At 36.9% G+C, this 27,030-nt stretch overlaps 1 protein-coding gene across 3 annotated transcripts in view; it reads right to left on the reverse strand.

Moving 5' to 3' along the window:
- Positions 1-27,030, reverse strand: part of BRAF (B-Raf proto-oncogene, serine/threonine kinase) — a 165,533-nt gene that overhangs the window by 65,834 nt on the left and 72,669 nt on the right. For all 3 annotated transcript variants that reach the window (XM_036111326.2, XM_036111323.2, XM_036111324.2), the window contains exons 2-3: positions 19,851-19,952; positions 7,803-8,066 (exon numbers count right to left, since the gene is read on the reverse strand). In XM_036111326.2, the coding sequence (XP_035967219.1) occupies positions 7,803-8,066; positions 19,851-19,952 (366 nt within the window). The remainder of the gene's footprint in view (positions 1-7,802; positions 8,067-19,850; positions 19,953-27,030) is intronic.

A 27,030-nucleotide genomic window follows, 5' to 3' on the forward strand; every position in this document is an offset into this window, starting at 1 on the left:
TTCCTCAAAAGATTACTATAGACATATACCAAACAAAAATGAAAACATATGTCCACACAAAAACTTGTACATGAATGTTCATAGCAGCATTATTCACAATAGCCAAAAAGTGGAAACACCACTCAGGATGGATAAATAAAATAGAGTATATACAAACAATAGGGTATCATTTGACCATAAAAAGGCATGAAGGACTGAATCACACTGTAACATGGATGAACACTGGAAACATGCTAAGTAAAAGAAGCCAGTCACAAAAGACCACACATTCCACAATTCCATTTACATGGAATGCTGGAATAGGCAAATCTATAGAGATAAAAGGAAGTAACTTGTTGCCTAGGGCTGGGAAGATTGGGGAGAAATGGTAAGTGACTTCTAATGCATATAGGATTTCTTTTTTGGAGTGCTGAAAAAGTTCTTTTATTTTTTTTTAAGATTTTATTTATTTATTTGACAGAGAGAGACACAGAGAGAGAGGGAACACAAGCAGGGGGAGTGGGAGAGGGAGAAGCAGGCTTCCCACTGAGCAGGGAGCCTGATGCGGGGCTCGATCCCAGGACCCCAGAATCATGACCTGAACCGAAGGCAGAAGCTTTAACAACTGAGCTACCCAGGCGCCCCTGGAGTGCTGAAAAAGTTCTTAAATTGATTGAGATGACATTTGTGTGACTCTATGAATAGACTAAAAATCACTGGATTGCACCCTTTGAATGAATCAATTGTATAATATGTGAATTAAGTCTTAGTCTATAAAAAAATTCTTTTAAATTATGAATTCCAAAAGCCAGGCTTAGGACAAGCTGTGTTTCAGGGTAATTGGGTTAGTCTAATACTTCCTTTGTTAGCCTTTTGTTAATTTCTTTGTTAACCTTTTGTTGGATGATTTATGTATTGAAAAGTATACATGAATGTGGGTATCTCAGGCTTAAAATACTTCAAATTTTATTAGATCAATAATATCTTCTAAATTTTAACATTCAGTGTTGGCCAAGGTCTCATGGTAAAAGTAAGTCTCATACACTATTGAGAGTGTATACTAATGCATACCTTATTCAGTAATTATTTCTAGGTATCTAACATAAAAATATTCCCACAGTGTTTCAGGACACAGATATTTAAATGTATATTACAGTATTAACTATCCATCATGAAAAATGGCTAAATAAGTTGGATACAACCACTCTAAACAGTAATTTTAAACGTAAGAAACAGTTCTGCATGAAACAGCTCTGTGAAAAAAAGATTTAAGTATAAGGTAAAAGGTTAGTCTTTTTCTCCTGCCAGAGCATGACCCTCCTCATCCTTAACACTTCTTTCTCTCTTTAAAGGTCTATTTCATATAATACTTAGATAGCCCTACCAATTTTCTTTTGGTTACTAACAGCTCTTCATTTTTTTTTTTTTTAAAGTTTTATTTATTTAAGTAATCTCTACATCCAACATGGGGCTCGAACTCATGACCTTGAGATCAAGAGTCACATGTTCTTCCAACTGAGCCAGCTAGGTGCCCTTCTTCATTCCTTTTTTAAAAAAAGGTATTTGAGGTATAGCTGACCTACAATAAACTACATTAAGTATATTGTCTGATACAATTTGACATTATGTATATATCCATGAAATCATCTAATGTACCCATTACACCTTCTCAAAGTTTCTTTGCGCTCCTGTGTAATTCCTCCCTCCTGCCCCAGGCCCAGGCCCAGGCAAATACTGACCTAACACTGTCACTATAGAACAGTTTGCATTTTCTAGAATTTTATGAAAGTATAAAATACATATTCATTTTTGTCTGGCTACTTTCACTTAGCATGATTATTTTGAGATTTATCTATGTTGTGTCTATCAGTAGTGTATTCCTGTGTACCACATGGTATTCCATTTTATGGATATACCACAACTCGCTTAACCATCTGTTGATGAACATTTGGGGCTAAGAACAAATCTGTACAAATCTTTGTATGGACATATGCTTTATTTTCTCTTGGGTAAATACCTAGAAGTAGAATGGCTGGATCATATACTAGGTGTATGCTTAACTTTTTACAAAATTGCCAAACTTTTTTTTTTAATTGTGGTGAAATACATATAACATAAAATTTAACATTTAACCATTTTTAAGTATACAGTTAGCTATGTTAAGTACATTCACATTGTTGTGTAACCAATGGCCTTGACTCTTTTCATTTTGAAAAACTGAAACTCTATAACCATTAAAGAACAACTCCCCATGCTCCCCCACCCCCACACCTTGCAACCACTATCCTATTTTCCGTTTCTATGAATTTGACTACTCTAGGTAACTCAAATAAGTGGAATAATACAGTATTTGTCTTTTTGTGACTGACTCAAGATTCATCAATGCTGTACAATGTACCAGAATTTCCTTTTTAGAGTTGAATATTTCATTGTATGCATATATCACATTTTGTTTATTCGTGAATCTGTTGATGGACACTTGGGTTGATCACACATTTTGGTTATTATGAATAATGACGCTATAAATATGGTATATAAATAATCTCTTTGAAACCCTTCCAATTCATTTGGGTATATATTCAGAAGCAGAATTGCAGGATAATATGATAATTCTATTCTTAGTTTTTTGAGGAACCATAATACTATTTTCCATAGTGGTCACACCATTTTATATTCCCACTAGCAATGCACAAGGGTTCCAATTTCTCTACATCCTTGCCAATGTGCTATTCATTCTTTCCTCTTTTCTTCTTTTTCTTTTCTTCCCTTTCTCCCTTTCTTTCTTTCTTGATAGTAGCTATTCTAATGGGTGTGAGGTGGTAGCTCATGTGGCTTTGATTTACATATTTCTAATGATTACTGTTGAGAATCTTTTCATGTGTTTGTTAGCCATCTGTGTATCTTTGGAGAAATATCTATTCAAGTCCTCTCCCCTTTTCTTAATCGGGTTGTTTAGGGTTTTTTTTGTTTTGTTTTGTTTTTTAATTGAGTTGTATGAGTTTTTAAAAATATCTTCTAGGGGCACCTGGGTGGCTCAGTCATTAAGCGTCTGCTTTCAGCTCAGGTCATGATCCCAGGGTGCTGGGATCGAGTCCCACATCGGGCTCCCTGTTTGGCAGGAAGCCTGCTTCTCCCTCTCCCAGTCCCCCTGCTTGTATTCCCTCTCTCACTGTCTCTGTCAAAAAATAAATAAAATCTTAAAAAATAAATAAATAAATAAAAATACGTTCTGAATATCAGCCCTTTATCACAGATATGACTTGGAAATATTTCCTCCCATTCTATAAGTTGTCTTTTCACTCAGATGGTTGTGTTCTTTTTTTTTTTTAATTTATGTCCGAGAGAGAGAGATCACAAGCAGGGGGAGTGGCAGGCAGAGCAAGCAGAGGGAGAAGCAGGCTCCCCAGTGAGCAAGGAGCCCGATGAAGGACTCAATTCCAGGACCCTGGGATCATGACCTCAGCCAGAGGCAGACGCTTAACTGACTGAGCCACCCAGGCATCCCGATTGTGTTCTTTGATTCACATAGTTTCTAATTATCATATAGTCCTATTTCTCTATTTTTATGTATGTTGCCTGTGTTTTTGGTGTCATATCTAAGAAACTACTGCCAAATCCAGCATTGTGAGGCTCTTCCTTTATGTTTTATTCTAAGGGTTTTAAAGTTTCAGCTCTTACATTTATGTCTTTGATCCATTTTGAGAGAGCTTTGCATATAATGTAAGGTAAGGGTCCAACTTCATTGTTTTGCATGTGCATATCCAGGTTTCCCAGCATCATTTGTTGAAGAGACTGTCCTTTCTGTGGTACCCTTGTCAAAGATCCCTTGACCATATACATAAGAATTTATTTCTGGACTCTTTATTTCACTGATCTATATGTCTCTATGTCTATGCCATTCTGTAGGTTTGTAGTAGTTTTGAGATCAGGAAGTGTGAGACCTCCAACTTTTCTCTTTTCCTTAAGCCTCCACATTAAGTTCAGGATGGATTTTTCTATTTCTGCAAAAAACGCTGTTGGGATTTTAAAAGGAACTGCAGGGTGCCTGGGTGGCTCAGTCAGTTAAGTGTCTGCTTTTGGCTCAGGTCATGATCCCAGGGTCCTGGGATCGAGTCCCACATCGGACTCCCTGCTCAGTGGGGAGCCTGCTTCTCCCTCTCCCACTCCCCCTGCTTCTATGTGCTCTCTTTCTCTGTCAAATAAATAAATAAAATATTTTAAAAAAAGGAACTGTATTAAATAAAACTACCAAATTGTTTTACAAAGTGGCTGTACCATTATACAGTCCCACCAGCAATGAATGAAAATTCCAGTTATTCCACATTCTCGCAAATAGTTGGTACGGCCTCTCTTTCATTTTAGCCATTCTAGTAGGTATATGGTGTTATCCTTGTGCCTTTATTTTGCATTTCCCCAGTGACTAATGATGTTGAGCATCTTCTAGTGTATTTATCTACTATCTACATATCTTCTTTGGTGAAGTATCTGTTCAAATCTTTTGCTTATTTTTTGAGTAATTTGCTTTCCTATTATTAAGTTCTAAGAGCTCTTTGTATGCTCTGGATACATGTCTTTAATCAGGTGTATGTTTTGCAAAGACTAGTCTGTGGTTTGTCTTTTTATTCTCTTAACACTGTCTTTTGAAGAGCGTAAGTTTTTAATTTCAGTGAAGTCTAATTCATGAATATGTTACTTTTCATTCCTTCCTCTGTATTCAACTTTCTTTCTAAATTAATTTTTGGGTAGTTCCTTCCAGCAGAGCCTGGGAAAGGTAAATTCTCATCCGGAAAGGCCTTTATTGTACTTTCAACTCATACTTTATCTAAGCAACTTACAGGCATTTCTCAGCATTCTGAGTATACTAGTCTATTGTCTTCTGGCTTCTACAGCTGCTACAATGAAAATTTTTTGATAATCTAATTGAGAATTTTTTAAAGGTAATTTTTTCCCTGAATGGTTTTAAAATACTATCCTTTCATTTTGTTGTATCTAATAATTATATTGAAAATTATTTACATCATTTAGGGCCTTTGTTTCCCAAATCTATTTAGATTTATGTCTTTCACAAATGATAGCCATCATTTCTTTGAATTTTGCTCTACTCTTTTATTTCTATTCTCACTTTCTGGAACTCCTCTGAGGCATATAATGAAACTGTTCACTCCATCTTTCATATCTCTTATCCTCTCTATTACAGTTTTTTTATTTTTTTTTACTCTCCTTCCTTCTTTTCTAGAGTTTACTAATTCTCCCTTTAATCTACTTTTTACCTCATCCACTTAGTTTTTTAAAATATTCTAATTTTTATTTAGCATTTTGATACTTCTTCTGTAATATGATGTAATTATTTGACATACTGAGATTTTATTTAAAGTTACCTTGCTACTTCCTCAAATCAGTATCAATTTATATTCGTTAGTTTTTTTTCCCTAGTGGCAACTATTTCTTTTGAACTTTCTTTTTTTTTTTTTTTAAAGATTTTATTTATTTATTTGACAGAGAGAGACACAGCGAGAGAGGGAACACAAGCAGGGGGAGTGGGAGACGGAGAAGCAGGCTTTCCGTGGAGCAGGGAGCCCGATGTGGGGCTCGATCCCAGGACCCCGGGATCATGACCTGAGCCGAAGGCAGACGCTTAACGACTGAGCCACCCAGGCGCCCCTGAACTTTCTATTTTTCCTTTGGTCTAAGTTGTTTGAATTTTTCCAACTCTATTAAGAAAAATTGCACTCACAGAAAATTAGAAGGAATGATACAATTAACATCCAAATTCTCTCTATTTAGATTCTAAATTTTTTTTCATATTTATTTTCTCTAACATTTTGTTTTCCATCTTACCATTTGAAATGAAGTTCCAAATTGATTGATTGAGAAAGGAGTCATAATAGTGGTTACTCTTGAAGGTGATTACTGTTTTGGAGTGGGCATGGGAGAACCTTTCTCAAGCACTAGAAATGTTCAGTATCTTGATTTCTGTGGCAGTTACATATGTAGAAGGTCACTCAGCTGTACAGTTGAGATTTGTACACTTTACTCTAAGTTTTACTTCAAAAAAGAGGATGGAAAAAGTTGTAGGTGTCATGACAATTTATGTCTAAACACCGAAAAATGTATTTCCTAAGAATAAAGACATTCCCCTACATAATTACATTCCTGATATCAGACTAGGAAAATTAATAATTCCATAATAATATATTTAATCAATATTCACTATTTCCCAACACAAAATGCCTTTTATAGCTCTTCCCCACCCTAGTCCCAAGCTAGGATCACACACTGCATTTGTTTACATCTCTTTAGTCTTGTTTAGTGTAGAATAATCTCCAATCTTTTTTGTCCTCTGTGACATTGAGTCCAGGCCATCTGTCTTACAGAATGTCCAAATTCTGAACTTGTTTGTCTCGTCATGGCACTTAACTTTTTCCTTTATCCCCTGTGTTTCTTGTAAAATGGAAGGTTCAGAAGCTTAACAGCAGAATTGTCTTTAGCTAGAATACTTCATAGATGATAACAGTCATCCACTGAGTTTAAAATTTTAGGACCACCTAGAAGTTCTGTTTGGTTCCTTCTTAGGAGTCCTGTTGTTCTTAAGTCTTCTAATGCACTGATAAGCTCTTTCCTTGTGTATTTTATAACATGGGATTTTGAGCTTATCAGTGGGCATTATCTACGTGGGTTCCATGAGCTCTAGATAGGCCAAAGAGACTTTGCATTTGCTTCTGCCTAGTGCCTGACTGCTATTACCTCTCCAGGACCAGTTGTTGGGTTTAAAGTTCCTGGACAGTGCCCATAAGTATAAATATGAAGCCCACACCATGGTGAGGACAGGCCTATAATTAAGAATTCAAGGGAAACTTTAACCTTTATCTGGACTGCTGGTAAAGACAAGCAAGTTTCATTGTTATTTATGTATGCTGAGTAGGTAGATTTTCTTCTAGTTTCCCTTTTGCTGAAGCTAAAACCCTTCAAAGGCTCAGCTTTACGTGAGGATCTGAGTTCCAACTACCCTTTGTGACACTGGCCGAAGGCCTCGTCTTGCATCCCCACACACTGACACTCGCATCCCTTTGTTGCACAAGGTGACAAACTGACCTCTCTGGAGGCCACTATAGCACTTTTTTCCATGAAAATCCAGAATTACTACTAATGCTGTGTAAGGGAAAAAAAATTAAAACTACTTTGATTTCAAGTGTATTTGTAAATGAAAAGGTTTTTTATTAATTTCAAAAATAACCATATACATTTTTAAAAAGTAGTGATGTATACAGGTGCATTATTATTAAATCCAATGATAGTACTTGTTGCACTCAAGGATTATAGACCACCCATAAAATTGTGCAGATTTCCCTGCTTTAAATATTACTTACGTAGTAGTCTGTTCCACTGGTAATACTTACCATCAACAAAAGTTACGTAGACAGAGAAAAAATATCAAGCACACTAAAAATCCAACGTTTGATAATAAGTCCAAATAGGGATTTCTCAAGGGCAAAGAACAAAGCTGACCTGACATGTTAAACAACAAACAAGCTCAAGTCTTGAAATTCTTTTTGATTCTAAACTCGTACTTAGACTTGAGTGTGGTTCAAGTTTGGTAGATAGGTTAAAATGTTAAATCGGACACTAAACACAATACAATTTGTTCCAGTTAAGAAACACAGACAGTGGCACCAAATAATTATGTCTTTTTCACTCCTGTTTGAAATGGATGCTTCCATTTGCATGACCATGGAGTATGGAGTGGTAACATATTTCAGTTTCAACGACTACTATTTCTGAAAAACACAAAGAAAAAGCAACGATGACATTAAAAGTTGACTCACCACTGTCCTCTGTTTATTGGGCAGGAAGACTCTAACGATAGGTTTTTGTGGTGACTTGGGATTGCTCCGTGATACATCTGTGGGATTTTGAAAAACTGAAAGAGATGAAGGTAGCACTGAAAGGCTGGAAGAGGAAGAAGATGTAACGGTGTCCGTTGATGCAGAGCTAGAAACAGAAAAATCAGTTCCATTCCCCAGGGATTCCAATAACTGTTGTTCTCGCTGTTGGAGGGCATCTAGCTTGCTGGTGTATTCTTCATAGGCCTATAAAATAAAGCAGACTTACATTGAAGCTGGACTTTTTCCTGACAGTAACAAAAGGAAATAAGAAATTTAAGTCTGGTTATAATGTCTTTATAATCTAGCTAATAGGGTTTTAAGTTAGAAGTTACAAAATAAATGCTAAAGTACTGTAAATTAATACTTATACTTTTAAATTGATAAATCTTTTGTGATAAGATACTACACTGCATTGAGAAACTGACAAAAACATAAATGTCTAGAATAGCCATGAATGTTAATTTAAAAATACAGTATTTAGAATGTTCTGGTCATACTGCAATTTACCTTCCAAACCACATATCTAACATAAAATAAAATACTATATACTACATCAAGGGTAAGTACAATCTCTATTAAAAATTTATTTTTTCCAGAAAACTTGTAGGCATATAAAGTATCATACCTTTCTCCTCTCCAAAGAACAGAAAGAGAGGTTGAAAAGGAGATGAGGTCTTAAAAGAGGTTTGTCAAAAAATAAGACTCAGGTATAGTGTCAGATCCCACCATTACTTAAAAGATGTATAACTGCCAGCTTCTTTCTGAAATAGCTATTAGTTAAAATACTTTATTCTCCTCACTATGGGTCTCTGATGATCCCATCAAATACTGTTTAGAGAATAAAATTTTATCTGAAAAGGTGGTTTACAACCTGCAGTCAAGAAATTCTGGGGCCATTATCCATCATGGTTTCTTTCTACAAGTTTCATTTGACTAAAGCTATAAAGTCAAATGACCACATAAGGTATCATATTCTAAAAGTAACAACAATTTTGAAAACAGGGGCGCCTGGGTGGCTCAGGTGTTAAGCGTCTGCCTTCGGCTCAGGTCATGATCCCAGGGTCCTGGGATCGAGCCCCACATTGGGCTCCCTGCTCCGCGGGAAGCCTGCTTCTCCCTCTCCCAGTCCCCCTTCTTGTGTTCCCTCTCTCGCTGTCTCTCTCTCTTCCGTGAAATAAATACATAAAATCTTAAAAAAAAAAAAAAAAAGAATTTTGCAAACAGAGTAATATTGAAAGTAAAGAGATGGAATGAATTGGAATATATATGTCTATGGTTCTTTAAGGCAGTGGTAATCACTCTCCACCACACCATAGGACACCATTTCTGTCCATCACCATACACAGATGCAGTAGCTACAAACATTTATAAAAGGCTACAAGGGAGAATCATAGATTTTAAAATGGCATTTCCTATCATTCAAAGAGTTTATTATTGGGCTGCAGAGAAGTAGGTGGATGTATTTTCATTTGTTTAAATGCTGTACATGAGAAATAAACAAAGAACATTTCTGATACAAGGTGAGAATGAGAAGGGAAAGGGCCTTAAAATGTTAGCATTTAGATAGATGGAGTTAAGTGGGGAGAAGAGAATACTGTGTACAGGAGAAATTCTGCCATAAAATAAAGAGGTAGGAAATTCTGGGGCTCCTGGGTGGCTCAGTCGGTTAAGTGTCCAACTCTTGATTTCGGCTCAGGTCAGGATCTCAGAGTCCTGGGATTGAGCCCTGTGTCGGGCTCCATACTCAGCGCGTAGTCTGCTGGTTCCTCTCCCTCTGCTCTTCTCCCCCCACCTTCTGCCTTCAAACAAATAAAATCTTAAAAAAAAAAAAAAGAGGTAGGGAATTTCAAGGCATAGAGGGAAAACTACAGACGAGTATAGCTGAATGCTATTTAATATCTGGGACATAGCAAGGGATCAATATATGCTTGCGGTATCTAAATGCAAAACAGCAATACAGGGAAGCAAATAATAAGACTGGAAAAGTGGGTAAGGGACCAGCTTGTAGAGGGTGTATATACCATGCTATGAAGCCTGAACTTCATTCCACAAGCAAGGGAGAATTATCAAAGGTAGATGGGAATGAAGGAGAAATTTTATTTCAATAAAGACCACTGCACTTGCTATGCTAGACCTTAAAATGTAATTTTGAAGAAAAAAGGAGGAATACTACTAAACTGAGCCACTGAGGTTAAGGGCCTAAAGTATCAAAATGCCCTCTCCTTTAGCCTACTAGCTACCCTACCCTGATTCCGGAAATGTTTCACAGCATTTCGGGGCATTATAACCAAATCAATTCAAATTTTTCTAAGCTGTATTTTGATTTAGTTTTCAGTTCCAAGATCTAATTACTTAAGGGCATCTCTTTCAATATGATCCACTTTTTAGGCCTAATTTAAAATCAATCAATTAAGGAGCACCTGGGTAGCTCAGTCAGTTAAGTGTCCACTCTGGATTTCTGCTCAGGTCAAGGATTTCCACTCAGGATTCTCTTTCCCTCTCCCTTTGCCCCCTCCCCCCACACTCATGCTCTCTCCCTCTCAAAAAAAACAAAAAACAAAAAACAAAAAACAAAAGTCAATTAATATATAGTGAACATACACGTGCCTTGCACTGTTTGGACCTCAAGCTACAAAAATAAAGATGGACACAATTCCTACCCTGGGAAGAACATATACATGCAGTCTAAGAGATAAAAATTACCTCCTGCATAGATCAAATCGTATTTACTATCATCTGGACAAGTACCTTTACTACACAAAATTAGCCTTAGGAAAAGTAATGCATGTAAAAAATAAACTCTCAGAATGTTATTTATCAAAATGTTAGTCTTAATTTTTGAAAGGATACTGTTCCCTCTATTGTGGATTACAAACTATTTCACTGCATTTATCAACAGCTCTTCCTTTCCTTAAGTACAAAGCAGTTACTTATTCCACCTCCCTCCATCCTCACAGCTGAAATCTATCAAGGCACTTGTACCTGGCTTGGCTCATTTCTTCCCATTATTCTTGCTGCATTCAGTGTGGATTACTCTTTTAACACTCCTGTCTTGAAGTTCTCTAGATCTCTTATCTCTAAAGGTATTTATCTTCACTCTACCTTTCAGATCCACTAGTTCCAAATGATGACAAGATCTCATATTGTAACTTCCCTTGTCCCTGAGCACACCTTCTTAAGTTTCCATCTCACTACATTAACCCGTTCATGAGCAACATTAATCCCTTCAAGTTTCTTAGATTTGGGCCTTCACTGTCTTAATTCCCCTACTTTGTGGCTCACCATTTCAATAATGCCACTAGTAACATCTCTGATTCTCTGGCTAATTCTTATTCTTTTACCAACTTGTTCGTCAGATACAAATATTGAGTAAATCCTACCATTTAATTATTCCATTCTTTCTCTCAGGTTACTACTACACACTGCTGAAGAAGGTAGTAGTAAGACAAAGCCAATTAGTTCCATCATCAATTCATGGAAATAAGTCCTTCACACTACTATCTGAAAAATTTTACTTATTTTTAATATCATCATATTACGTTTTTCACAATACTTACTCCAACCTTTTCCATGCTTCTTTGGTTCCTTACCTTCATCCCTCAATGTTTAATTCACTCAGAAAAAAGCATTAACTTCAAATTTACACTAAAGATCAAAGCCATTAAATAAAAGCTTCCTCTTCTTTTCTTTGTCTAAGCAATTCTCCACACCTTTCCCCACCCCTCTTCTGTTCTCAATTTAGTGTTGGCACTGAGTGTTTAGGGCCTCAGGCCCTGGTACACTGTAATCCCCATTTTCTCTTATATCTTCCAACCTTTTCCTCTGTTTCCTTACCCAGCAAATGTGAACACGTCTTCCCACGTAAATGCACATCTCAGCCACCACCACTGCGATCAACAAAATTCTTGTGGTTCTTCAAGATGTTGCAGATCTAGAGACTTTTTCAGGACGCAGCTTTCCCAAAACCCTGTTCTTTCTCATCAAAATCCTACTTATTTTTCAAGGCGCCTGGGTGGCTCAGTCAGTTAAGTGTCAAGACTCCTGGTTTCGGCTCAGGTCATGATCTCATGGCTCTTGGGATTGAGCTCCATGTCAGGCTCTGTGCTCAGAGGGGAGTCTACTTGCCGATTCTCTCCCTCTGCCCCTCCCCCGACTCTCGCTCTCTTGCAAGCTCTCTCTCAAATAAACAGTAAATCTTAAAAAAAAAAAAACCTACTTATTTTTCAAAGTCCAATTCAAAGCTCTGCTTGATAAAACCCAAGGGGTATTCTTTGTCTTCACCTCCTTTAGAGTATTATCACGTTCTTCTTTTTACGACTATTTCTATTTTTTTGAAAAAATTTTGTGAGGATTAAGTGAGATAATACAAATAAGTTATTACAGAGACTACCATATAGCAAAAGCCCAATAAATATTCTTATTAGTAATAATAAGTAGTACTAGTAATTGTTATGTTTATTCCTGTTATCACTATATTACTTAGCTGAGTTTTTAAGATGACTCTACTAAATTATAAGCTAGTTGAAGGCAGAGATCATGTCAGATGTTTTTGAATTAAATAAAAGAGTATAGGGGCATCTAGGTGGCTCAGAGGGTTAAGCGTCAGACTCCTGATTTCGGCTCAGGTCATGATCTCAGGGTTGTGAGACTTGAGTCCTGTGTCGGGCTCTATGCTCAGTGTGGAGACTACTTAAGATTCTCTCTCCCTCTCTCTCTATCCCTCATGCCCAAACCTGCTCCTGCTCTCTCTCTAAAATAATAATAATAATTATTATAATAAAATTAAATAAATAAAAGAATACAAGAACACTTAATATCATTAAGATAACAATATTCCCCCAAACTGATCTACAGATTCACTGCAATCTTTATCAAAATCCCAGTGGCTTTTCTGCAGAAATGGGCAAGCTGATCTTAAAATTCTTATGTAAGTGCAAGGTACTCAGAACACCCAAAATAATCTTGAAAAAGAACAAAGTTGGAGGATTTAATTTCTTCATTTCAAAAGTTACAATAAAGCTACAGTAATCAAGACATGTATATTGGAATAAGGATACATGCATAGAACAACACAATAGAAATGAGAGTCCAGAAACAAAGCCTTACATTTATGGCTAACTGATTTTCGACAACGGTGCTGGTACCACTGAATATCTACATGCAGAAGAATAAAGTCGGACTACTACCTAACATTATATTCAAAAATTAACTCAAAATGGATCAACCATACACCTAAAATTAACAGCTAAAACTACCAAGCTCTTAGAAGAAAACAGGAGTAAATCATCATGACGCCAGATCAGGCAATAATTTCTTGATATGATACACTAAAAGCACAACAACCAAAGAAAAAATAGACAAACTACACTTCTCAAAATTAAAACTTTTGTACTTCAAAAGACACTACCAAAAGAATGAAAAATAAATCCCATAGAACAGGAGAAAATATTTACAAATCATATCTGATAAAGTTCTATTATCCAGAATATACAAAGAACTCTCACAACTCAACAATAACCCAGTTTAAAAAATGGGCAAAAAATATGAATTGATATTTTTCCCAAGAAGATACAGAAATAGCTAACAAGCACATGAAAAAGATGCTTAAAGGGATGGCTGGGTGGCTCAGTTGGTTAAGCGTCTGCCTTCGGCTCAGGTCATGATCCCAGGGTCCTGGGATCAAGTCCCACATCAGGCTCCCTGCTCAGGAGGAAGTCTGCTTCTCCCTCTACCTGCTGCTCCCCCTGCTTGCGTGCTCTCTCTTGCTCTCATTCTCTCGCTCTCTCTCTGGCAAATGAAATCTTAAAAAAAAAAAAAAAAAGATGCTTAACATCTTTAGTTATCAGGGAACTGCAAACCAAAACCACAATGGGACACCGATTCACAACTACTACCATGACTATTCAAAAAACAAACAATTTAAAAAAATGAAACAGAAAATAAGTGTTGGTACTGATGTGGAGAAAGTTAAACCCTCATACACTTCTGGTGGGAATGTAAAATGAAGCAGCCACCTTGGAATAGTCTGGTAGTTCCTCAAAGAGTTAAAACATCGAGTTACCACAGGACACAGCAGTTCCATCCCTAGGCATATAGCCAAGACAACTGAAAACATATGTTACACAAAAACTTATATATGAATGTTCATAATACCTTTATTCATGACAGCCAAAAAGAAGAAACCCAAATGTCCAAAAACTGATAAATGGATAAACAAAATCTGTATATCCATATGATGGAATAAAAAGGAATGAATGCTACACCGAATGCTACATGCTACAGCATGGATGAATTTTGAAAACATTATGCTAAGTGAAAGCAGCCTATCACAAAATGCCACATCACGTATGATCCCATTACATGAATTATCCAAAAAGGCAAATCTATAGAAATACAAAGCATATCAGTGGTTGCCAGGGGCTGAAGGGAATGACTGCTAATGGGTAAAGGGTTTCTTTTTCTAGTATTTTGGAATTAGTGATGGAATTGATGATGATTGCACAACCCTGTGCATATACTAAAAAACCACTGAGTGGTACACTTTAAAATACAAAAGTGAATCTTGGGGCGCCTGAGTGGCTCAGTTGGTTAAGCGTCTGCCTTCGGCTCAGGTCATGATCCCAGGGTCCTGGGATAGAGTCCCACATCGGGCTCCCGGCTCAGCGGGGAGCCTGCTTCTCCCTCTGACCCTCTTCCCTCTCATGCTGTTTCTCTCTCTCTCTCTTTCAAATAAATAAAAATAAATAAAATAAAAAAGTGAATCTTACAGTATGTGAATCATTTCTCAATTAAGAATGGAAGGAAAACTATCTACGGATCTACTTTAAACAAATGGGAAAAAGCAGTGAAATAAAATTACTCTTTTAAAGATTTTATTTGAGAGAGAGAGATCGAGCACAGGCAGAGGGAGAAGCAGACTCTCTGCTGAGCAGGGCACCGGACCTGGGACTCAATCCCAGGGCCCCGGGATCATGACCAGAGCAGAAGATGCTTACCCAACTGAGCCACCTAGGCACCCTGAATTTTTTTTTATCATTAGTTCATTAAATTTATTCTTACTAAACTTCATCTTACAAGACACAATGAAATCTTGCAGACTACCCAAAAATGGTATTTAATGAACTGCTCTGCATTCCACAGGAAGCACCTTGCTTCCAGTATTTTCATTTGTTTTAACAAAATTTCTCTGCATTATCCTGGATTCTACACAGACTAAAGATCAAAAAGGCAGCATCATAATAATGATATAGCAGTTAAGAGCAGAATCCGAATTCAGAATGTCTAGATTCAAAGTTTGACTATACCATTTACTAACTGTGTAGCCTTAACCATGTTATTAAACTTCTCTGTGCCTGAGTTTCTTCATCTTTATAAAATGAAAATGAGAATAGGAAGTATAACTCATAGGGTAGGTTGAGGATTAAACGATCTACTATATGCCTGGAACAGTGTCTGGTACATAGCAACTCAATAAATGTTAGGAGCTCCTACAGTTATCATCTGTCTGCAGGGAACCCTAGCACATATGTAAATTCTGTGGTAGCTAGGACTCAGTGTGTAACACTAGATAAGTAGGGTAATTCCAGAAACACCATTCCTTCACTTCAGGAATCCAATATATATCAGGTCCAAAAAGAAGAATCTACTACTAGAAGAGCATCTAGCATTATATCTTATACACAGAAGTCATTCAAATAATTTGTTGGATGAGTGAAGAGAGAAAAATTGGGAGAAAAAGAAAAAATTCTGGGAAATAACTTATCTTTTCTTCCTCTGGATGATGATTTAAAAAGGGGATCAAAGATTAAAAAGACAAATTTGAAATTCTTTAGAGTACTACAGCTCATTTCACTATAGTTATCATCAAGGGAATCAAGAGAATTTTAATTATTATTCATGTCAGTAAGAGAAAATCTAGAACAACTTAAAAGTTTTAAAATAAATTAGTACAAGGAAAAAAGAAAAGAGGATTTCTGATGGTGATATAACCGAATTCACTCTGTTCTGCTACAAGGAAGAGATGCAGGGATAGGTAAAGATGTTTCCTGTGGAAACATCAAACATATAGGAAACATTATTTCCTGTGTTGAAATGGTATGGATTGAAATAACCAGCCTAACTCTTACTTGTCAGTCTCAAACCAATCTGAAGCCAAATTGTGAACAATGGAAAAACTTCACTTTTTAGCCTCTTATTTCAAGAAATGTAAACACAGTCCTGGTGTAGGGATATATGTGATCCCATCCCACTCGATGAGATGTAAAGGAAAAGACTTTTAGGGGATTTGGAGGGAATAATTTCTTCCTTGAAAGAGCTCAGTACACAAGAGAGCCTCTGTGATCCCGGCGTCCTGTTTTGAGGTGTCCTATGAGACCACACAGATCTGTTGCAGTCATGACCGAAAAACCAAAAGGACTGTAGAGATCCACCCCAGCATCTGGTAACTTTGAGCTGTAGAACAAATGTTAAAATAATTCACCTCCATGCTTCTTGTTATAGGAGCGGAAAATAAAACTCCTATTTGTTTGGGCAACTTGTGATTGTTTTTTGTTTTTCTATAGCTAAAAGCATTTGTAATTTTGATCTCCTAGATTTATTCTCTAATTTTTCTCATCTTTCCTCTAATATTTTCCATCTATGTTTTTATTCTGCTTTCTAGAGATTTCCTTAACTTTATAACATTTATTTATATGCACAGAGCCATACATATACACATACATTTACATTTTCTGCTTAACTTTTATACTATTTTAATTATTTTAATACCAAGAGCTCTTTCTTGTGCTCCATTAAGACTTTTGTTTTAGAACAGCCATGAAACAAGAACAGACTGTCTTATCTCTGATGTTAATTATAGTTATTTTCAGGTTTTCATCTTCGCTGCACTGTTTCTGAGTTTCTTTTGGCCATTTTTGCTATTATCTTTCCTGTTATAAGCTTTCTTCCAATATCTGCTTATTCTTAGCTATCCATTTATATTTAAGACTTAAGAGCTTTTAAGATGTCAATACTACCCAAGCAATCTATGAATTCAATGTAATCCCTATCAAAATCCCAACGTGTTTCAGAAACAGAAAAATCTACCCTGAAGTTCTTATGAAATCTCAAAGGATACTGAATAGCCAAAACAATCCTGAAAAGGAGAACAAAGCTGGAGGTCTCACAATTCCTGATTTCAAAACTTACTACAAAGCTACAGTAATCAAATAGGTATAGTATAAAATGGCATAACGTTGGACATAAATACCAGTGGAAAAGAAAAAAGAGCCCAGAAATGAATTCTCACATACATGGTCAAATGATTTTTGACAAGGGCACATGTCAAACTTTCTATAAAAAGGACAGTCTTCTCAACTGTCCTTCTATAGAAAGGACAGTCTTCTCAACAAATGGGGCTGGGAAAACTGGATATACACATGCAGAAGATTGAAGCTGAACTCTTACTTTATACCATACAGAAAAATTAACTCAAAATGGATCAAAGACCTCAACAAAAGGGCTAAAGCTGTAATTATGTATCTTAGAAGACAACAGAAAAAAAGCTTCATGACACTGGATCTGGTAATGATTTCTTGGATATGACACCAAAGGCACAGTCAGTAAGAGGAAAAATAGGTAAGTTAGACGTCATCAAAAAAAAAAAAAAAAACTTCTGCACAAAACGTAATAAACAGAGTGAAAAGGGAACCTGTGGATTAGAAGAAAATATTTGCAAATCGTGTATCTAATTAGGACTGATACTCAGAATATATAAATAACTCCTACAACTCAACAACAAAATAAACGACCCAATTAAAAAATGGGTGAGACTTACATAGACATTTCTCCACAGAAGAAACACGAATGGCCAATAAGCACATGAAAAGATGCTCAACATCATTAGTCATCAGGGAAATACAAATCAAAACCACAAGATAGCACTTCACACTCATTAGGATGGCCATTACACACACACACACAGACGGAAAGAGAAAGTGTTGGCAAGGATGTGGAGTAATGGGAGCTCCTGTGTATTGCTAACAGGAATGAAAAAGGCAGCTGCTGTGGAAAACAGTATGGCAATTCTTTAAAAAATTAAACACAGAATTACCACATGATTCAGTAATTCCACTTCTGGGTATATAGTCAAAAGGAGTAAAATCAGCATTACTCATGATAACAAAAAGGTAAAAACGACCAATCACTGATGGTATCCATTGATAGATGAACGGATAAACAATATGTACAATATTATTTAGCCTTAATTAGCAAAGAAATTTTAACCCATGCTACAACACAGATAGACCTTGAAGACATTATGCTAAATGAAATACGCTAGTCACAAAAGGACAAATACTGTATAGTACCATTTATTTGAGTAGTCAAGTTCATAAAGAAACCAGAATGGTGGGTCTCAGTAGATAACTAAGAGACTTGATTTTTCACTGAAGGGCCTTCATGTATTAGTACCCAAAGGTCTTTTCCCTGGGCCTCGCCAACCTTCCCCAGGGAAAAATATTGTCATTGCCAGGCAGGCTCCTCTTCATAGTATATCAAGTGGTGTAAGTTCCATGTTTATTGTCTCTAATTCAAAAATTTATGGAGCACTCAATATGTGTCAAGAATGATGCTATTTCATAATTATAAACTTAATGAAACCTTCAATTACTACATGTGTGATAGTATTCCCATTTTACCAAAGAGGTGAGGTAATAGGAAGGTTAGGTAACCTATCTGCAGAAACTAAGACACAGCTAAGATTCAAACACAGGGTCTGTGTGACTCCAAGGTTCATCTTAACCACTATATTACAGGGCTTTCTACAGAGAAACTGTGTAGTGTTTGTCCCTGAGAATGCGGATCTACATGCTAAAGATAGAATCTATGAGGTATGGTCTCCTGTATATTATCCTAGTTAGATGTAATTTGAACATTAAAAAGCCTGAAGAGTGTGAGTGTGGAGGAGGCAGCGAATCCCTGCTATACTCAAACACGGTTATTGATGTAAATGTATTTACAACTAAGCATGGGGGAAAGTCTCCCAAGACATAGAAGTGGCTGGCAGAAAAACTGTTGCTTAAGTTGTCTAGTTCTAATTAACAAAGAATTACTATTTTCTTTTCTCTCTCTCTTTTTTTTAAGATTTTATTTATTTATTTGACAGAAAGAGACATAGCGAGCAAGGGAACACAAGCAGGGGGAGTGGGAGAGGGAGAAACAGGCTTCCCACTGAGCAGGGAGCCCGATGCGGGGCTCGATCCCAGGACCCTTGGGATCATGACCTGAGCCGAAGGCAAACGCCTAATGACTGAGCCACCCAGGTGCCCCTCTTTTTTTTTTTTTTTAAAGATTTTATTTATTTATTTGATAGAGAGAGACACAGTGAGAGAGGGAACACAAGCAGGGGGAGTGGGAAAGGGAGAAGCAGGCTTCCCACCGAGCAGGGAACCGGATGCAGGGCTTGATCCCAGGACACTGGGATCATGACCTGAGCCGAAGGCAGACACTTAACAACTGAGCCACCCAGGCGCCCTTATTTTTTTTTTTAAAGATTTATTTATTTATTTGACAGAGAGAGACACAGTGAGAGAGGGAATACAAGCAGAGGGGGTGGAAGAGGGAGAAGCAGGCCTCCCACCAAGCAGGGAGCCCGATGCGGGGGCTTGATCCCAGGACGCTGGGATCATGACCTGAGCCAAAGGCAGACGCTTAACGACTGAGCCACCCAGGCGCCCCCCCCCCCCTTTTAAATAAGTTTTCCACCAAGGTATATTTTTAAGTTTATACATGACTTCTCCTTTAGTTTTGACATTTTTCCAAATTACAAAATACTGCATATTACTATAACAAGTGAAACAAGATTAAGAAGTATAAGAAAGACAAAGGTAATTCACCTTCCCCTTTCTCATCTCATCTCCTAAGAGAAACAATGTTACCAGTACAAACACTTGTGATAAGTTCATGCTTTTATTTTCAAAATTACAACAGATATGATACTCAGTAGCTTACCTCCAGATATATTGATGGTGGATTATGCTCCCCACCAAATTTGTCCAATAGGGCTTCTATATGTTCCTGTGTCAACTTAATCATTTGTTTGATATTCCACACCTGAAAAATATTTTAAAAGAATATAAATAAAATGAATTAGAATATTTTTATTAAAATATTGCAGCAACTGCCAGCATTCCTTGAAATTTAGGGCTTAGAGACCTGTTTAATATAGCAATTTTTCCCATTTATTATTAAACATCTTAAAACTCTTTTCTACACTAGTAATACAATAAACTCTCAACTGTAAAAGACTCAAGTAATAGATAAATATTCAGAATAAATAATGAAAATCTCTTTTTCACCTTCCCCACATTCCTGGACCCCTTGCCAAAAATGTTAAGTGCTATTTACAGTTCGTTATGCATCCTTCCACATCTCCTTTTAATTCAAGTAAATATCATAATACATACACATACAAAATATACAAAAACATATAAGTATTATATATAAAATATATTTTTAACACTTGCTTTGTCATTCACTGAACAGCATGCCTCAAAATTCTTTCCATGTCAAGACATACATATTTTACTTCTTTAAAATGGTTAAGTATAGATACATTCATTTCGTAATATTTTGACACTGCTTATCTCAATGGTCTTCAAACTTCAACAGCAACCTAACAGTGGGTGGACATGGATGATTTTAGGAGAAACAATTTCCAGATCTTCGATGTCTATATGTACTCTTTCTAACTGAACGGTTTGAGAACTAGTTCTTTTTTCCTCTCCCTTTAAAATCACCACATTGTAATTCTCCACTCTCTTCAAGAAAGGCAAAATTCTTATCCATCTCAGACCCTACTAAGGTGCACTATTCTGAGATGTGCAAACTTCAAAGTACCTAACAAACAAGTGGTAAAAATCCCTTGAGAGAAAGCAAGGTGTGTGTGTTGGCGGAGAGGCGGAAAGTGATTAAAATCAGGCCTTTATCAAAGAAACAAATTCTTGGCAGGGTTCTAAGCCTCATCCATTTAGCCATCCAGCCAGCCTAGAATTCAGAAGTCAGGTGGTTATAGTACAGGCACATATTACATGTTTAAGATATGTAAGTCAGTTTTTTTTCCCTGATTAAGACCGAGTCCAATTTATCTGGTTAGAGAACGTGCTTTGCAAATTACACTATATGCTAGATACTCTATGAGTTGCATGATCTAAACCAAAGATGAACAGCATAAATACAATACACACTAGAAATTATGGCCTTTTAAACTACTGCTGTAATTTAAAAATGTGAGATAATTAAAAAATGTACAAGAGGGAATAGATAGATGAACAAGGGGGTTTCAGGACCATCGGTTTACTTAATAATTCCCTTATTAGAGGACATGTAGATTATTCCATTTTTCTCAACTTCAAACAATGCTTCAATGAATAGTTCTGAGCTGCCTTTCTGGGCAAAGGTACAAGTTTCCCCTTTAGATATCAAGGCACAGGATTTCTGAATTGAAAGTTATGTGCATTAAAAAATTTAATAAATGTGTCAAATGGTCTTCCAAAAGGAAAAAGTACTAAGTCATACTCCCATTAGGAGGGTATCCCATCAACACTGGGTATTATCAAATTTTGAAACTTTTGCCAATTTGAAGGGGAAAAGGTGATCTTGTTGTTTCAATTTCTATTTCCCAGAAAACTGAACATTTCTCATGTTCATTGGACATTTACATTTTTTTGAAAAATTCCCTATCCACATTTTTTTATTCTATTTTTTTCTTGTTGATGTATAGATACCCTTTGTTCTAGATATTTTATATACTAATCCTTATCCTCCTCCAAATGTTGCAGTCTTTTCTTGTTTTTCATTTTATGTCTCATTTGTCATACAAAGTCTTGCTACTCAAAGTGTGGTCTATAGACCAGCAACAGCATAATCTCCTGGAAGGATGTTAGAGTAGCAGAATCTCAGGCCCCATCTCAGACCTACCGAGCTTTAACAAAATGATTTATATTAAAATTTGAGAAGCAATGACAGAAGTTTCCTTTTCTTTCTATGGTCAGATATTGCAACATTTTCCTTTATGACTCCATGGATAATTTCTCATAACCCTCCAAAAGCATTAGATGTCTTCTTTTCTCTAGCTATACTTAACTCCCCAGGTGATCTTATCCAAACTTATAGCTTTATATGCCAAATATGGACTGATGAAGCCCAAATTTTTAAATCCAGCTCTGTCCTCTCAACTCCAGACTCTTTTTGTCCAACTGCCTACTGAACATCTCTACTAAGAAAACGAATAGACATCTCATTCAAAGACTAACTTATGATCTACCCCATAACCCTCCCAAAATTTATTTTTCCCACAGTCCCACAGAAAATGATAACCTCCTTATATGATGAGTTCATTGACCACCCAGGCAGAACAGCTTTATAATAAGAATTTTGATATCCTAAAATTGATTATGTTTTTCATATCTACTAGCTGCTTTGAGATCAGAAAGATGTTCTATTCTTCTTTTGTCTCCTCATCGCTTAAATCTTGAGTCATGGTCATAAACAGGTATTCAATCAGTGCTGAAGTTAAGATTCAAGCTGTCTTTAGAATAGGGTAAGAGAAAAAAACTAATCCTAGTTCAGTGATTCTTTCCAGTCCAGCAAACTGAAGACTTTATAACCCACAGCAACTCCCCCTTTTTTAAAGCTCCATAGATAAAATCATGTGCAGTAAGGGTAAAGAACCACTCCCCCAAGGGATGGGAGAGAGAAAGGAAAAAAAATTGGATTAGCAAAGGAGAATGAGTATGAGGAAAATGAGGGAACAGAGCTGATTAAAACTGATTAGAATAAAAATTTTTTGCTGGGCAGTAGAAAATGATTGGTTTGGTGATGTAGGGCAGGGCCAGACCATGAATGTCCAGAAATAAGATTTCTTATCTCCCCAAACAAAAGTAATTTTATATCCAAAAAATGAAGAAAAATCACTACAAGCCCTCGTTGAAATTAAAGATGAGTCTGGGACAAAAAATTCTTTCAGATTTCCCCAGAAGAGTAAGAGAAAGAACTTTGATGATACTTATAAAATAGAAACATATTAAAAACAGGATAAAGGGGCGCCTAGGTGGCTCAGTCGGTTAAACATCTGACTCTTGATTTTGGCTCAAGTCATGATCTCAGGGTCCTGAGATAGAGCCGTGCAACTGGCTCTGTGCTCAGTGTGGCGGGAGGTGGGGGGTGGGGGGACGGGTCCTACTTGGGATTCTTTTTCTCCCTCTGCCCCCCACCCCTTGCCGTGCATGCGTGTGAGCGCCCATGTGCTGTCTCCAAAAATAGTTTTGTTGCTTTTTTTTAAAGTAGAATAGGATATTGTAAAACTAAAAGGAGACAGTTTTGGCCTTAACATGTCTTCTTAGAAAAAATGAAGAAAATCTTTTTCAACAATCCTAAAAGGGAAATGAAAGAATTAAAAACAAAAGCAAAAATATTCAAGAAGGGTACTAGATTTCCTGTCCTGTTTCGATCTCTTCAGTGGACCAAAGCAATTAAAACCAGGTAATTTTAGTAAACAAGTGATCATTTCTAGTGACTTTACAAATGGCAAAATTCTCTCCCCCTAAAAATATTTTTTTAAAAGCCTACCTCAGAAGATGCCTATGTTAAAATATAAATTCAGACAAACTACTAGGGAAGGAACTACAGGGAAACAATGGTACAAAAAACTACAGCCACCGGCTTCCTTCCTCCCAATAAAAAGGCATCAAGTCCAGATTATTATATGATTGGTTTCAATCAAACCTTTAAAGAAAATATAATAACAATTATTAGATGATAGCATATAAAAAAGAAAAATCTTCCAAATACATTTTATGAAACTAGCAAAATCTAGATGTCCAAACTTGACATAGATAATACAAAAAGAAAAAAAACCACAATAATCCAACCTGTGAGGATGGAAAAAAAAATTTATTTTTATTTTTATTTTTTTTATTTTTTTATTTTAAAGATTTTATTTATTTGACAGAGAGAGACACAGCAAGAAAGGGAACACAAGCAGGGGGAGTGGGAGAGGGAGAAGCAGGCTTCCCGCAGAGCAGGGAGCCCGATGTGGGGCTCGATCCCAGGACCCCGGGATCATGACCTGAGCCGAAGGCAGACGCTTAACGACTGAGCCACCCAGGCGCCCCCCAATTTTTTTTTTTAAAGAGAGGGAGAGAGGGAGGGAGAGAGAGGGGCAGAGGGAGGCTGGGGCAGAGGGAGAGGAGGAGAGAGAATCTTAAGCAGGCTCCACACACAGCACGGAGCCTGACGGTGGGGCTCGATCTCACAACCCTGAGATCATGACCTGAGCTGAAATCAAGAGTCGGACATTTCACCACATCAAAAACTAATGATGTATTATATGGTGACTAACATAACATAATAAAATTTAAAAAATTAAAAAAAAAAAAGAGTCAGACCTTAACCGACTGAGCCACCCAGGCGCTCTGGATAGAAAAACTGTTTTCCCTCTCCCTCTCCCTTCCCCCAACTCTCCCTCTTGCTCTTTCTTTCAAATTAATGCTAGTCATTCATCAGGAATCCAGTAAAGTCATACCTTAACAGGTCGAAGGAGAAAATTACAGATTATAGATGCCAAAAAAAAATGACTATTACCAAAGATAAAAAATTTTAAATAAATAATTCAAAAAGACAGACATGGTCCTAAAGTTTCAGAAGAACTGCTACAAGAATTATGGTACTGTAAGCAAGAAGGCTAGACCATCACTCAGTGAAAAAGATTCTAAATAATTCCTCTAAAATAAAAAAAAAAACAAATACACCAGCAGCTTGGGAAAGAAATCAAAACTAATAAATCACAGACCAAAATACAAAAGGAAGTTTCTATTGAGATAATTCTAGAATATCTCCAAGCTTAAAGACAGCACATATAAAAAGGAAGCATGAGGAAATGATAAAGACTGAAATTTTAATCATATAGTCATTAAAATAAAATTTCAGCTGAAGTAAAAAGATTAGAGCTGAAGAAAGAATTAAAGAACTAGAAGAGGATTCAGAGAAAATTAGCCAAAAGGCAGAGAAAAATGAATGGAAAATAGGAAAGACAAAGAATGGAATTAGTAAATCCAGAAGCTAAACAGACAATGGGAGAGATATTTGAAGAAAAGATGGCTGTAATTTTCCAAAACAGTTGAAAATAAAAATTACTCAAGAGTAGCACAATGAGCCCTGTGTCCTGGCCATGACAGATAAAACTAAATCCACAACCATTCAGGTTGAAGTCAAAGTGCATAAAAGTTCTTAAAGTCAACCAGAGAGAGTGGTGCCTGGGTGGCTCAGTCGTTAGGCATCCGCCTTCAGCTCAGGTCATGATCCCAGGGTCTTGGGATCGAGCCCTGCATTGGGCTCCTTACTCAGCGGGAAGCCTGCTTCTCCTTCTCCCACTCCCCCTGCTTGTGTTCCCTCTCTCTCTGTGTCTCTCTCTGTGAAATGGATAAATAAAATCTTAAAAAAAAAAAAAAAAAAAAAGTCAACCAGAGAGAAAAGAAAAATAAATTAGATAGCATATTTCTTTTTTTTAAAATTTTATTATGTTAGTCACCATACAGTACATCATTAGTTTTTGATGTAGAGATCCACGATTCATTGTTTTCATATAACACCCAGTGCTCCATGAAGTACGTGCCCTCCTTAATACCTATCACCGGGCTAACCCATCCCCCTCCCCTCTAAAACCCTCGTTTGTTTCTCAGAGTCCATAGTCTCTCATGGTTCATTTCCCCCTCCGATTTCCCCCCCTTCATTTTTCCCTTCCTTCTCCTAATGTCCTCCATGCTATTCCTTATGTTTCACAAATAAGTGAAACCATATGATAATTGACTTTCTCTGCTTGACTTATTTCACTTAGCATCATCTCCTCCAGTACCATCCATGTTGATGTAAAAGTTGGGTATTCATTGTTTCTGATGGTTGAGTAATACTCCATTGTATATATGGACCACATCTTCTTTATCCATTCATCTGTTGAAGGGCATCTCAGCTCTTTCCACAGTTTGGCTATTGCAGACATTGCTGCTATGAACATTGGGGTGCATATGGCCCTTCTTTTCACTACATCTGTGTCTTTGGGGTAAATACCCAGGAGTGCAACTGCTGGGTCATAGGGTAGCCTCTATTTTTTTAATTTTTTGAGGCAGCTCCCTACTGTTTTCCAAAGTGGCTGTACCAACTTGCATTCCCACCAACAGTGTAAGAGGGTTCCCCTTTCTCCACAACCTCTCCAACATTTGTTGTTTCTTGCCTTGTCAATTTTTGCCATTCTAACTGGTGTAAGGTGGTATCTCAATGTGGTTTTGATTTGAATTTCCTTGATGGCTAATGATGATGAACATTTTTTCATGTGTCTGTTAGCCATTTGTATGTTTTCTTTGGAGAAGTGTCTGTTCATGTCTTCTGCCCATTTTTTGACTTGATTATTTGTTTTATATATTTGACAGAGAGAGACACAGTGAGAGAGAGAACACAAGCAGGGGGAGTGGGAGAGGGAGAAGCAGGCTACACAAGCAGGGGGAGTGGGAGAGGGAGAAGCAGGCTTCCCGCTGAGAGCCCAATATGGGGCTCGATCCCAGGACCCTAGGATCATGACCTGAACCGAAGGCAGACGCTTAACAACTGAGCCACCGAGGCGTATTTCTTAATAGTAAAAGAAGCCAGAGGATAATGAAATGACTTCAAGATACAAATGAAAACAGCTGACAACCTAGAAAAGGGAAACTGAACCCAGAATAATGTAGAAGAATGGTATGGGCATGTTAGACTGATCAACAGCCCCCAAAATATCTACATTCTAAACCCCAGAACCTATGTTACCTTATATGACAAAAAGAATTTTGCAGACGTAATTAAGTTTCTTTCTTTCTTTCTTTCTTCTTTTTTTTGCAATTAAGTATCTTGAGTTAGGGTAGATTATCTTGGATGGGCCATAAATGTTACTACAAGCATCCTTATAAAATGGTATTGGAGGGAGATTTTGTTACAGAGGATAAGGTAACATGAAGATAAACCAGAGAGATCTGAAGATGCTACACTGCTGGCCCTGAAGTTGAAAGAAGGGACCATGAATCAAGGAATCCAAGGAATGCAGTTCTAGAAGCTGGAAAAGGCAGGGATATGTGCTCCGGAGGGAGAACAGTCTTTTGACACC

The sequence above is a fragment of the Halichoerus grypus genome, chromosome 12, assembly GCF_964656455.1.
Source record: "Halichoerus grypus chromosome 12, mHalGry1.hap1.1, whole genome shotgun sequence".
Lineage (NCBI taxonomy): Eukaryota > Metazoa > Chordata > Mammalia > Carnivora > Phocidae > Halichoerus > Halichoerus grypus.